This window comes from Camponotus floridanus, unplaced genomic scaffold, assembly GCF_003227725.1.
Source record: "Camponotus floridanus strain SB8 unplaced genomic scaffold, Cflo_v7.5 scaffold28, whole genome shotgun sequence".
In the NCBI taxonomy this organism is placed as follows: Eukaryota; Metazoa; Arthropoda; class Insecta; order Hymenoptera; family Formicidae; genus Camponotus; species Camponotus floridanus.
The window spans coordinates 129,588-144,743 of record NW_020229414.1 but is presented as its reverse complement, the minus strand read 5'-3'; the positions used below and the strand labels follow the sequence as shown (position 1 = coordinate 144,743).

Genomic DNA, 15,156 nt, shown 5'->3' with positions numbered 1-15,156 from the left:
ATCACTTTTGATAATATTTTGAACAAAGTTAAGAGATAAAAAATTATAATACTGGATAAAATAAAAATTATAAAATTGGAATAATATAACAAATATTATTTCCGTAATTTTTTATAAAAATAATAGAGATTTGAATTATCAATAGATACATTGACAATTTTAATATTTAAAAAATATAGACATCTAATTTAAAAAAAAGATTATAATAATAAATAATTTTAATCATTATAATTTTTAAATAAAACCACGTAGAAAACGTATAGAAAAAATATTATATAAATATTATATATCATATATATCGAATTTTATGTAATTTCTCTTACAATACCCTGGTATCTTCTTTTGCTTAGTTATTTTTTAAGAATTATTTTTTAAAATGTTATTTCTATATTTCTAAAAATTAAATGTTTTTGTAAATTAGTTCGCTTATCTACTAAATGCTATAGTTTTACACTGTTAAATCTAGAAGGAATGCACTGAACAAGGCTCATGTAATTTAATCTGGTAAACGAAGCGCACATACGAAGCTTCCAAAATACCAGTCCGTTTTTACACTTTCAAAAAGGGTCGTTGATTATTTGTGCAACCGATCAATGTGTACTATCTTAAAGCGGCACCATTCGTTGAGGCGATGCGGCGGTTGCTAAATCGAGAAAAACGAGGGAAAAAAGAGAGCGGCTGTGTTACTAGAATTAGAATAACTGCTCGATTACGTCTCCTGGCTTATTTCGGCTTATACCGATTAAACATTGCACTGCGAAGAGCGGCATTAGAATTTTTTAAAATGTTATTTCTATATTTCTAAAAATATGGATAGTTGCTACAAAATAGTACAGTTCGAAATGCATGACAGCTCATGTATAATCTGTAAAGAACACATACGAAAAAAAAGTCCGTTTTAATTTCAAGGTCGTATTATTGTCAGATAATGTTATTTTAAGCGCAATTCGTTGACCTCGATTTCGAGGCGATGCGGCGAGTTGCTAAATCGAGAAAAACGAGGGAAAAAAGAGAGCGGCTGTGTTACTAGAATTAGAATAACTGCTCGATTACGTCTCCTGGCTTATTTCGGCTTATACCGATTAAACATTGCACTGCGAAGAGCGGCATTAGAATAGAAGCGGCACTTGCGCTTTAATACAGCCTTGCTGCACGTCGAAATTCGGTCGTGCTTCGAATGCTTGCATCGGGCTTGCCGTGTGCCGCGCCAACCACGACCTAGGTATCGTCATCTTGGTAGACCACCGGAAATCAGGGTAAATCGTCCCGGTAATTTTGCCAAATATCGCACGTCTTAACTGACATACTTTCGCGACTGCTGCCGGTGTAGTTTCAACCCACCTCACGTATTAGGTAAAGTTAGAGAAAATAAAATGAGCTCGTTTTTCTCTTTCTTTTCTTTCCAACAATTGCCTTAAAAACTCGATTTCACTGCAAGAATACACTTCATTTTCCGCGCGAATATTTATACACACATTCTTATAATAAAAGTTGTTTTAAACTTATTGATTATATCTCTAAACTCGTAATATTTAAAAAATTTGAGAATTCTAATAAATAAATAAGTAATAACTACATAAAATATATTTTTATATAAGACATTTTTTTTATATAGTTTATGTCGTAGCAACTATAATATTTTTGAAAAAATTATCTTACTAACGATATATCAAAAAGAAATAAAAAATGTGATTTTTCCACCGAATATTTAAACTTTGAGAAAAATGTTTTTCAAATTATGTTTTATTTATTTTAACTGTATAAGTAATTTATGAATAATTGAATGATATTTAAAGATATTTAAATTTTAAGAGAAAGGAAAAGAGAAGGAAACAAATAATAGCTTATACTTATGTTTCCTTTTCTCAACAAAATTTCAAAATATAACAGTAAAAGTTTTAATTCTCGTTTACTTACAGCCCGTCCGTGCAATTATATTCAGTTGTATATTCCGTAGTTCCCGTCGCGATAATTTTTTAATTCCGAAACTTTTAATTCCCCTTTGCTTACGAAACTGCGATTTTATGTAATTATCTCGTTTCATTATTTTGTATCCAATTTACGAATTTTCGTCGTGACTAAACTGCTATTAGTTATAACGCAAAGCCTGCAATTTATTGCGTCCCACGGAACTTGGTTAATCCTAGCTGAGCGACGAAATTTATATGATTGGTTTACGCCACATCCGAACGCGCAATATTTAATCGCAATCATCTTTACGCTTTTCTAAATTATTTCGTAGCTAAAGGATTTTATTCTTCGAAATAGATGCGTAAATATCAAAATATGTCAAACATATATAGAATATAATAAGTTTGAGTTGCTTTTATTTTTCTTATGTTTTCTTTCTTCATCTGTTCAAATAAAAATTGCATTTTTTACGATAATGCTAAATGCGTGTAAGTAAAATAACACTATTTTTTCGCAAATTCTTGACTGAGCGTGTCCTAATCGATATCGTTGCGCACCTCATTCTTATTCGGTTAGGAAGAGCTTTTGTTCCGCTGGAGTTCGTGATGGCACTGTGCAATTAAGCGATTCTCCCTCCTTCAAAGAGTGACTATGAGCCGCGATGAAAAGAACGGGAAGAATCTCATAAAGGGATATGATCTTGTAAATTTCCATCTACTACCGGCCAACTCGCGCACAAAACCGAGAAAGCAAGAAAGAGAGAAAAAGAGAAAAACCTCTTCTAAAGCTGACATGTGACATTGCATTTGATCGTAAAATTCGATCTGGATGCAATACGGCTTCCATCAGCAGATGAAAAAAAAAAGTTAATAGAAATCTAACGAGAAGCACACATACATTCACTTTTGCGGTCAAATGTCAAAAAAATATAAGTTAGATATATTTATATAGATCTTATAATATTCCGGTCTACATTTTTTAAAATTCTCTTTAATTTTATTCATTTCTTTTTCATCTGTTTGTTTTCATCTGTCTCACGCTTATATCTAGCTTTAAATTTTATATAATGATTATACTGTCGTATATTCAAACTAACTACTAAAAATTTTTCCTTATTATCATACAAACGCACACATTCATTCTTGACAGTTTATTTACATTGCGTATTCATACAATGATTTCAATTTACATTTTAAAAAAAGAATATACGCGTCTGGAATTTAATTTGTGAACCGAGGGCATGCTTTTACCAAGGAAATTCCGTTTTCTAAAGGTTAATGGCGATGAACGTGAAAGGACAGAGGCCAGAAATGTCTTCGGAAAATATTAAGAAATGTAAGTTATAAACGTAACGACTGCTCTCTTTGACCGGTATATTTCTTTCTATCGAATCCTCATTCTGATACATTAAAAAATAGTTTATTCACGATGTTATATCTTTAATTATGAATAAAATTTTTCAGAAAAATTTCTAAATATAGAGATTTGAATTAATTACGAGAACTAGAAAAATTGATTTATATTTGATTAATATTACAATTAAAAACTACAAATAATATTAATTGTAATTTACGATATAACTTAGAATATGTCCACGAATTAAGATAAAATTATATCGAATATTTTAACGATTTCTCTGCGCAAATTACAAATTAAGAAAAAATATATCCTCATAAAACGCGCTCGCGCGTAAAGGGAAAACCATTAAAAAGAAACTACTACATATCGACGAACTGATTTAGAAAAACATCTCGCAAAGAGAGAGGGAGAGAGAGATTTGCACGCAATCTTCTTCGCAATTTCCATTCCATCGAAACATGAGGATTTGAAAGAGAAATCAGATGCGTGATCGCACGCTACTTTTCAATCTCGATCTACACCGAGATGTTTGCAAAAACGTTTTGCCAACGGCTGTTGCATTTTTATTTCCACCGAAATAAACGTCCCTAACATTCGACAAAGTCGTGCATTTAATGCAAGATTTTATCGAATAGACGGATTCACGTTTGAAAGGTCGATTGCTCGCGGCTAAAATCGCTTCTTGTCGATACCACACGAGTTCATATGATTGAACGTGGTTATAGAAGGAAGAACTATCAATGCAAGATGAAAGGAGATCCATTCGCAGAGCAATCCCGTTTTTATAGTCACCGCTCACTGTTAATAGCAGATTCTTCTTTGAGCAATCAATTCCTTCTTGACAAAAATTAGATAAAGGATCTAATTTTGACATTAAGCAATATTAAAAATTGAAAAATTCTCTTTAACTAAATAAATCTCTTAGCGAATAGAAAATATATTATACGAATAGAAAGTAAATCTCTTTTCCAATTAAATTCGAGTAGTAATTAACGTTGTTTGAGAGTTATTAATTGGGATGAAATCTTGCATTTGTGTGTTTTATAAAAATTTTATAAAAATATGTTTTATAAAAATAATATATTGGAATTTGCAATATATATATTTTTTTCTTGTATGTGTCAGCTGTAATAAACAGGGAAAACTCGGAGAATTGACCTTCTTTCCATTGTAATTGTATTCTGAGATACAACCATGGTTGTAAATTACTTCAAAGAAAGACTCAGAATGCAATTACGAGTGTCCCGAAAACAATAAGACACGGAGAAGAAGAGCTGATGCAAAATGTAAAATGATAAAGAAAATTTTTCAATATCATTGTGTCGTAACAGGATGTAATTAACAAAGAGTACAATTAATGAGAAATGTAAAAGTAACGATAAAATATTTCTTTGTATATATATAGTGATCTTTTGCCCGCGTTTCCATCTCTTCGAAAATAATTGAACGATGAGCGCGCCGCGATTACGAAATTATGCATCTCGTGGGAGAAACGGAAACGCTTTTGGAACACTCGAGACTCGTTAAAAGTTGCATGGCTCGTTTGAAAATCTGTTTTATTCGTCTCATCGTTCGCATCGCTTTTATTTCTTATTTTTTTGGGAGAGAAGGAAGGGGCAGAATTTTTCTGCGCTGCGCATAAAAATGCGAAATGATAAGCCCAGCGCTGCGGGGCACGCGCTGCCACGACCGTCAGCGAAATTGCAGTTTCAATTTGCGAGAGGAAACGGGAGGATACGGCAAGGCAGTTGCATCAACGTCATACACACCGAGAGGATATCGTCTGTTTTTACCGCAGCGTAGCCGTAGGGATTTTCAGACAATCGTTTGCGTATAATCGGCTCCCAACCGACTTATAAATTTTTATTTATTACGAAAAGCGATGCGGTAACTTTCCGCTTCGTTACTTCGAAAGTAGAACGTTGGAAACGCGATACAGACGTATATGTTCCTTTAGAACTTGCGCTCTTATTCTTGAAGATATCTCTTGTAGTTCTCAAGCAGAATTCAACTTGTAGCCAACCTTTCTGTAAAAGCGAGCGAAAGCGCGGTCACGTTTTCCTCGTGAAGTGAATCTTGAAGAAATTTCGCCAAAAAGACTGTCAGCACGATATAAATAGATCGGACAGTATAACATCTTAATATAAATTTTCAGTCAATTTGAATGAGAATTCAATTAAACTAAGATACTTTTTGACATATTAAAGAAATTTCAAAAGCCACGAAATATTTTATACATTTCCAATTAAAATATTAATAATTAAAGTATCTTCAAGCAATATGTCACTCATACTTCTTAGTTTGTAAATGCAAAATCTACATGAACTTTAATCTTTTATATCACTTTATCCATTCCCTTTATTTATTCTCTTTCCAATCAAACGACTTACCGCGAAAATGGAACTTTATTAGTATTCTTCGTCGTTAGTTTGTAGCAGGTGCTCTTATCGTAATCGTCGAAATTTCTCCTATAGAAAACTTTTGTAGGATTATGCTGGAAACTTTCGATATGATGCACGTTGAGAGCTTTGTATATATAACAAACTGCTTGATAGTACCAATGTTTCGATGCTTTTCTCTTGGGAGTTTACGTATTGGAACGTTTACATATTGGAAATCATATTCATATCTTACATTTAACATCAAATTAATCAATTTTTGTTTAAAAAGCTTAGTAGACCAAAATTTCTCACAAAAATATAAAAAGAGATTATTTTCAAAGAAACCTGACAGAAAAATATTCAACGAAATATATTCAACACATAAAACACATTTATGTTATATATTGTATTAATAAAAAATGTAATAATTTTATTTATTACATTAATTTTTAATTTTTATGATATTAAAGCCTAAAATAACCGCAATAAAATAGTTATAAACGTTTTTGTATTTATATAAATAATTATTAGTAATATTTTCTGTTTCTACAAGTGATGCAATAGTTTTGATTACTACCATATATGAAAATCACGCACAAAGTTATTTCAGAAATTAAAAATCAGACCTTCGCACTTAGCGTTAAATATATCCCACGAAATCCGAAAAGCTACTGGCCATTTTTGCACCGGATGAAATGGTGGTTACGGCGGTCGAGACTACTTTATGAACCTCGAACGTAAGCTTCTTTAGCCTTTATAGCGTGGAATTAGGGTGGTAATTTGTGTCCATGGTATCACGCTGTGCGCGGGTGGATAAATTCATTGCTTGCCCGGCGATGCTCATTGCACGAGGAATAGTTTAACGCAATTGCGGTTACGTTTGAAAGTCTCGTCGTGGTATAAAAAAAAAATAAAAAACAAAAAATAAAAAAAACTTTTTTCTTTGGTAAAGATGTTAGTAACGAGACTGTATTTTTCCGTCTTCGTTTGCCTTCACCTCTCGTAAAGAAAATCTAATTTAAGATTTAACTTGTTTTATGTTGTAAGTTAGAGACATTTGATGAATTAAAGAGCGACAAGTCCAAAGTTCAACCTTTTTATTACGCTCGCAAAAAATCTTTTTTTCTTTCTTTCTTGCGAAATTGTAATCAGAGTGACATATGACACCGATATGGTATAATTAAAATATTTCTTGCTTCTGAAATGTTATTTATAATTTTAACTGAAAAGTGACTTGAAAGTAATTGAAAATGTGTGTGTTTTAACGAAATTGGAGTTTTTTTAATTTAACAAAATTTTCAAGTATTATAAAATTATTATTACAATCGTTTAATTTTTTATTTGAAATATATATATATATATATATATATATATATATTTCAATCCAATATATATATATATATATATATATATATATATATATTGGATGGTATAATTAAAATATTTCTTGCTTCTGAAATGTTATTTATAATTTTAACTGAATAGTGACTTGAAAGTAATTAAAAATGTGTGTGTTTTAACGAAATTGGAGTTTTTTTAATTTAACAAAATTTTCAAGTATTATAAAATTATTATTACAATCGTTTAATTTTTAATTTGAAATATATATATATATATATATATATATATATATATATATACACACACACACACATTTTCAATTACTTTCAAGTCACTTTTCAGTTAAAATTATAAATAACATTTTAGAAGCAAGAAATATTTTAATTATACCATCCAATATAAATAAACTGTACATAAAGGAAAGTTTATTTTCAAGTTAACATGGTTTCCAATTTTATACCGTTTAGCAAATAAAATAATAATTTTTCAAAAGTCTATTATCGCAATTTTAATCGAAAAAGTTGAGAGTCAATATATTGGTTATAACATTTTTCTTTGCCCCTTTGAACATTGATGAAATTATTGATAAACTTATCTTGATTATTTCTAGATAGTTTAGTAATAACAAAACTTGCTTCAATATAAACAAGCAATATCCATCTTGCGATTTAAATCTACGATAGTTTGAATTCGATAACCTATATAATATTTATAGTCAATTATTTAAGTCGGCTTACCTCCATGCTCACCTCAATATTTTTAGTCCATGCTCACCTCAATATTTTTAATCTCCAAAGTGAAGTTTGAGCATCGATCAAATAACTCGCAAATGTTTGTAGTTTGTTCACATCGTTAGCAATACATAAATATAAGTGATGAATTTTTTGAAGTAGAATATTGATAAAAAAAATTTATGTACATTTATGTAAGAATATTTTGAATATGCTCAATCTTTATAAAAATAATTCTTTCAGATATCAATTAATTAAACGTTACAAGAATTAATTAGATGTCACAAAAAAATCTTTATTCTAAAATAAATTTATGTATTTGAAAGATTTTTTACTAATCATATTGGGTATTCTATGTGTTATTTCAGACCTGACATAAACGCAATAAGGGCATTGACATCAGCTCAACCAGGAGCGGCAAAAGCCGCTCCTTCAACGGCTGTTAGCAGGGTCGCAGCTGAAGAACGTGAATTGCCTAGACAGAGCAGTCTGGTCGACGGGGAGGGCATTAAGATCGTCATTCATGACGTCGACAGTGATCTTAGTAAGATTTATTATAGAAACTTTACTTTCGAAAAGATGTGTACGCTTTTACCTCTAGAAGTTTCATCATCATCTCTTTTAATAGCATCTCTCAATATTTTTCTATATTTTTCTATATTTTTTTATATTCAAAAAGAATGAAAATATTCGTATTATCATTCTCACGGCATTCTTATTTAATCGAATGTAGCGAAATATGATTATTTTTTTCGTGTGTTTTATAAAAGTTATAGTTTTTTCTTCATTATTAATTAATAATGTAATGAGCGAAGATACGTAGCACCATTTATTATTTAATTTTTCACAGATAATTTCGTATCTTATTAAAGGAATATTGGGTACCCACAAAGCCGCAGGAATTTTTCGCCACGAGTGCGCAAATGTTAGCATTACGGAAAAAAAGTTGTAGGTGGAAAGAGAGTGCGTTTGATCGATCGAGCTTCGAGCTTGCTGGGCGTGATTCAATTTCGCGGATAACACTGGTTGCAGTTAATCCCGAGTTTTTGTATCCGCCAGTGGTGAAATCCCATTAATTAGGAATCTGGAATTTAATTTCGGAGGTCACTGTGGATCTGCACACTCGAGTGTCGTGCCCAAGGTGTCGAGTTCAACTACTATTTAATTTGCTACGGGAAAACGAAACGGCCTGTCTCTTTGTCCAGGACAACGCGACATTTGGGTTAATTAGATTTGTATGATACCTGATTCGAGCGTAATCGAACATCGCCCTCGGTTTGCATATGGTTTTGCGTGCGCTAGCTAGAATCCTCTCTTCCGTAGAAGAGAGAGGTTGTGATATATAATTAAAATGTAGTCGGAAGAATTTTCCGCCGTTCTATAAATGAAAGAATTATTATATTTCATTTTTCATGTTATATTATTTTTTTATTAATGTAATAATTCATAGAGATGAAGTACAATCATATCTATTATGTTTATAATAATTATTTGCAAGCATTTTTGCACACTTTTTTTCTTCCTAGTTTAAATTTGTAAAAATTTCTAAAAGATTTCTAAAAGATTTCTAAAAGATTTCTAAATTTGTAAAAATAATAATTTTCGAACAATTTATGAGATTATCGATAAATATCTTGCTTGTAAATATTTATATTTTTACAGGCTATGTTTCTGGGATGTATAAATGTTTACGAGGAAAATAAGAGAGACGATCTAGTTGTAAATATGCATTGCGCTGGACTCTTGCTCAAAAATATTTAGATCATTCTATTTTGTCGTAAGATAAATATTTTCTTTTTTCCTAAATATGTATAGTCGAATGCATAAAGTTTGTTTGAATTGAAACGGTTTCTCTGTTGTAAAAATACATATATTTTTTTTATTCAAGAAATCATGTCACCAGTTGGTTCAACATAGTGTTTTTCCTATGCAGATTAAAAAGCTACAAACATCTCGATTAAAACGCGTTTTATATTCCTCTTATTTCTCTCTTTCTCTCTCTCTCTCTCATGTTAGTTCTAAATTTATATTATTGCAGAAAATATTATTTTTAAATATTGATTGTATAATATGTATGCGAAATGTACATGAATAATTTTTGCTATACATTGTCAGCAGAATGATTTTATCACCATTAGCCGAGAGACTAACTTAGTTCGGTCACGATGCAGTATCTTTTTATTATAGCTGACCTAGTTTTTTTAAGCCTTCCGATAAAAGCCTTTCATCACGTTTAATTAAAATTAAAAGAAAATCATCTTTTGAAATAATTCAAATAGTGTTTTAATACAGACGAAGAAAGGTTAATTTACAAATAATTTACAAATTAATTTAATTTACAAAGCGTTTCATAAAACATGTAAATATATTTTTCGAAAAATCATACAAAATTTATCCGATTAGTACTTATATCTTAAATTATTTATAATAATTTATATATATCATAACCCAAAGCTGGACAAAAAAAGAAAATTACCACACAAATATTTATCATTTTATATCTATCAAATTTTCGGATTATTATATAATCATTAATTGAAAATATGGAAAATCAGAGGATCTCTTTTGGAAATTATTTCACACACATAGTGATACTGCTTTATGTATAGAAAATTGACAGCTGGCGAAAAGTACGCAAGAAGAACTTGGATGGCTTTTCCAATGCGTATGAGATTGCCAAAGATTTTATCGCGAGGCTGGTCGACACAGCGTATTTTCCTTCTCGTGGTGCGAGTCACCGAGTTACGGCTGGAAAAACGGACCATTTCATTTTTCTCTCTCGACAAGCTCGCTCCCGCTTCGTTATATCGATTGCACCGATGGCAGTTTATCGCGATCCTACACGACATGCGAGAGCTACGTGCGAATCGCGATCTGTCTACGTGTTCATTAACGGCATGTCGATCGGAAGGCGGATTATATCGTCGTCTGTATCGCCGATAAACTACGATGCAACAAGCTGCGCATGAAATAGAGCGACAAAAGAGCGAAAGCGAGTTTCTCCGTAGAAACAGAGAAAGAAAAAGAGAGAGACAATGAGGAAGAGCAGAGAGTCAAGAGGAGGTGCAAAGATAACCCTGAGCTAAAGTGATTGTATGTAATTTTACGATGTGCAAGTTTGCCGCGACGACGGATAACGCAGTTTGCACGAGAGAGTCGTTTGTTGAAACTGTTAGTGGGTCACGTAATTGATTTATGCCTCTAGGGGTGAGATACGGTCTACGCAACATCTCGTGAATTAAAGGAAATTCACACGGGTGTGAAGCGATAAAAATGTGCTATCGGTGATATACATCGCAAACTAATTAATTCACATGTTAATCATTAAATTTGTTTTTAATATAAAATAAAAACATATATCATAACATTTAACAAGTACTTTATTTTTTAAGAAAATAATTCAAAATGCAAATTATTCTCATAATCGAGGCAATCTTAACAGAATATATGTATTTAAAAATTGTATATATTTAAATTTTCATATAAAATATTTTATTCAAAAATGAAGATTACGGCATAAAAAGATTAAGATATATTACATTAAATATGTACAAACTTTTATCTTGATAATAATTGTGAGGAATTCCAGTTTCTCATTTACAATTAGATAGTTATGCCCTTTGATTTTCGATTTACTTAATGTAAGAAATTAATTTTCTCGCCAACAAATACACCGGTACGGAAAAGAGAAGAGCATGGCGGAAAGATAATCAAGTGCTAAGTAATCACGCGACTTTAACTCTCGCTGCGCCCGAAACTAACAAAGTTTACGCAGAAGCGTGTTTCACGAGTTTTTTCATCTGAAGTTAGACTGAAACTCAAAAATATACAAGATTTACACAATTGCAACATAAACAATTTCTTTACACATGTTATAATTAAATTTTTCTTCAAATATTTATCTCTGTAATTTTTTAAAATTATATTATATTATATTCTTTTTTTTAAATATGTAATATATTTTAATATTTTACATTTCTCATTCTCTTTTGTTTTTTTAAAAACATATTTGCGTTTCGCATGATTAAATATTCATTCATTTTCGCTTTGCCGCTTCGACAAGTCTATTTCTAAGTTTGTGCGCGGGTCATCGGATCAATTTTTCAAGGCGGTTACGATGACGTGTCGAGATCGAACGTAGATAGGATGCAATCGGGGTTAACGCCAAAATCGTCTTCACGCTACATGAAGCAGAAATCGCCAGGGTACATTATAAAAAGGGAACTGCTCGAAAATTTCGATCGTGATGTTCCTTTCGCTTCGCCTTTTATAGTCATTGTTGCTCCGAACGTGTTAAAACAGAGGGATTCTCGCTGCCGCGCGAAATACATCGGCAATTTTGATTAAATTCATTCTTTTGCAGAACAATTTTCATCAGCGTGTATACGAAACGGCAAACAACTATTACGTAGAAATGCAAGAGCAATCGAAAGTGATAACTGTTAACTGACAATGTTAAAGGAAATTTTGTTTCTTCTCGCGAATCACGTTGAAAAGTAATATGCATTGTTTCGTTAAATCACGGCTATTTTATGATACATCATTAGTTCTTTGTTCTCTATTTTATGGAAAATGAGATTAAACTATTTTTTAATCCTTAATTTCAATTTATATTTCAATTTAAAAATGAAAAAAACACATGGTTGGTTCTCTTTTTCTTTTTTTCATATTTCACAAATTGGATTTTTAAAAATTAAATCTCATAACTACAACTGAATCTTTTCTTTATTATATTATGTTCTTACAATATCTTTATATATTCACGTATTAAATTTATTTAAATTCATTTCTTATTCCTTTTTATTAAATTTCAATTTGCTTTTCTTGAATATTATTAATACATCAAGATGAAAGTTGGTCGTTATTATATTTAAAGTTTTAACGAGATTAAATTTTCAGATTTATATATTTTCTTTCTTTCAGCTCCACGGATGAATGCGAAGAGGAGAGTGAAGCTGAGGAGAGATCCAGTCATGGATAAAGGACACAGAAGTGAGTATATAATTAGCGCACTGATTACTGCCATAATTGAAGCACCTTCGAGACGTTCGGAACTTGAAATTCAAGAAGAGTTTAAATTCGCTTTAGATTCTCTAACTATATCTATCGATCGGCCAAAGTTCTCCGACACTGATATTGATGATTCATATCGCTGATATCTACTACTGCGCGAACAATAATATAGCGCTGCATATCGTCTCTTCAGTCTCGAATATTGACTTTTCGTCATAAATTACATTGAAACTTTTAGCATTATTGATGTACCAGTCCATTATGTAAACATTAGTATTCCGAGTAAATATAATTTTATCTCAACAATCTAATATAGATATACATAAAAAAGCATATTATTGCTATTAAAAAAATTTAATATTAAAAATAATTCATAAAATACGTTCTCTTAAGTATATACCGAAATAAAAAACGATTAAAGTACTTGCCAAAGTACTTGATTAATTTATTTTCCTAATTATGCTTTGCTTTGTATGTAATATTTTTATTCATATTAAAAAATAATATTAATTTGCTTCTTTTGCATAAGTTTTACTTATCTATTCATGTGTTTATCGATTTCTTATCTTATATAATCTATATCATTATTTTATTTGTAAAAATTATGTGATATTATAAAAAGATATTGAGAAAAAGATTCAAATTTAAAAAATGATTATATAAAAACAATTATAATAAAAACAATTTATAATAAAATTGAAAATATTATAGATTAGATAGAGATTATATATGGCGTGATACCTTGAAGAGAATTTGATCGTAAATAAAATAAAGAATCAAGAGAAAATTTTTCCCGGTATAATAGCGAACTAATTATAATAAAAACAACGAGCAGTTTTCTCGAGAAGAAACAGCTGTATTACGTAAAATAATCGCTTGTTGAAAGGAATGCAACAGGTTTGGTACGATGATAATCGAGAGATTAACGAATTGCGAAGTACTTTGATAGAATCCAAGTTAATCAGCAGCGAGACTATGCGACACCATTAATCTTTCACCACTTCACGGAACTCCATCTCTCTTTGTCATCCTTTCACGCGTCGTTTCCTCTTTGACTGCTCCCTCTCTTTCTCCTTCTCTTTTTCTCTCACCTCTTGTGTTTACCCTCCTCGTCCATTGTCATTTTACACTTCGGTCTTTTAGAACCTTTTATAGCCGTTCCATTGTGATGTTTCGTATATCGCCCACATTTACATTTTCCATGAATTATGTATTTTCGTTTTCATCTACGTAATCGAGAGCTTGATTTCAATAATCAAATTCAAAATTAAATTGTAAGTATTTGAAATAAAATCAGTTTGTAAAATTTTTCAAAAAATTTAAATCTTTTATCGCTTGCATACGCTGTTGTAAAATCATTGTTTATTATCATTCTATACGTGTATATCTTCCGATCTTTGTATTGTATCATATCATATTGTATCATTGCATTGCACGATGCATTTATCAACGTAGTACGTCGCATCATACAGACGTGAAATTCTTGATTGATGCAACTGTTGCTCCAAATAAATGACGGTTCATATCAACTGTAATAGCTACTGACGTGTTATACTCGTATGTGCGCATTAGGTAAATGAGAGGAAATGAGAGGAAATGAGAAAGAAAGAGAAAGAGAGAGAGAGAAGGAGAGAAAAAGGAATAAAAAGGGAGAATCGGCGCAAAGATTCTAAGCCTGCGCCCAACGAGTAAGCGTGCGATTGACATTTAATTATTCGTTGCGCATTCAGACTCTTCGTTTCCTCCACAACATGCATCGGTGTTTTCTCGTTGTCCTGTGTCATTACAACAGGACGTTACCGTTATGACAGGATGAAATTCTTGATACCGATTATGCCTGGACGATTAATTAGAGAACGGGTCAATTCAAAACGTTTTCGAGACCATTTAATCAAAATTTCAACAATTATTAAAAATTTTCTGTAGAAATTTTCTACAGAAAATTTTTAATATATTTGATAATATTCCAATTAAATTAATTATTAATAAATTAAATTGAAATGTTATTAATTATTAATATATTTAATTAAAGCGTTCATTAATTAATTATTAATAAATTTAATGTGATGTATTTATGTAAGTTTTTTTATAAATTATATGCTTGATCAATTGAATCATATCGCGCGAATGTTTCTATAAATAATGACTCGAATCGATTTTCTTTTTCCTCTCGTATGCGGTCTATCTTTTATTATGTATATATTCGTTAATCTCGGGAATTTTGCATGGTTATACAATTATCGCGGTTGCTGTTATCAAATATTAATATATGTATACGTGAACGCTTACTATTTAGAACATTTATTGCATTTATTTAATAATAAAGCTCTCGGACGTGGCAAGTGTGATAACGAATTTACAGATGGTTTAATGGTTTCCGTTGTGTCGCAGCGCTTTGTTCAATATTAAAACGGTTGGAC

General features: G+C 30.9%; 2 protein-coding genes across 6 annotated transcripts in view; one reads left to right on the top strand and one right to left on the bottom strand.

Annotated features, from left to right (window-relative positions):
* LOC105250748 (regulating synaptic membrane exocytosis protein 1) overlaps window positions 1–15,156 on the top strand; it is a 138,370-nt gene that overhangs the window by 75,770 nt on the left and 47,444 nt on the right. For all 5 annotated transcript variants that reach the window (XM_025409670.1, XM_025409669.1, XM_025409672.1 and 2 more), the window contains exons 10-11: window positions 8,092–8,267; window positions 12,647–12,715. In XM_025409670.1, coding sequence (XP_025265455.1) covers window positions 8,092–8,267; window positions 12,647–12,715 — 245 coding nt within the window. The remainder of the gene's footprint in view (window positions 1–8,091; window positions 8,268–12,646; window positions 12,716–15,156) is intronic.
* LOC109609849 (cytochrome c oxidase assembly factor 3, mitochondrial) overlaps window positions 1–15,156 on the bottom strand; it is a 134,015-nt gene that overhangs the window by 91,001 nt on the left and 27,858 nt on the right. The gene's annotated exons all lie outside the window — the stretch shown is intronic.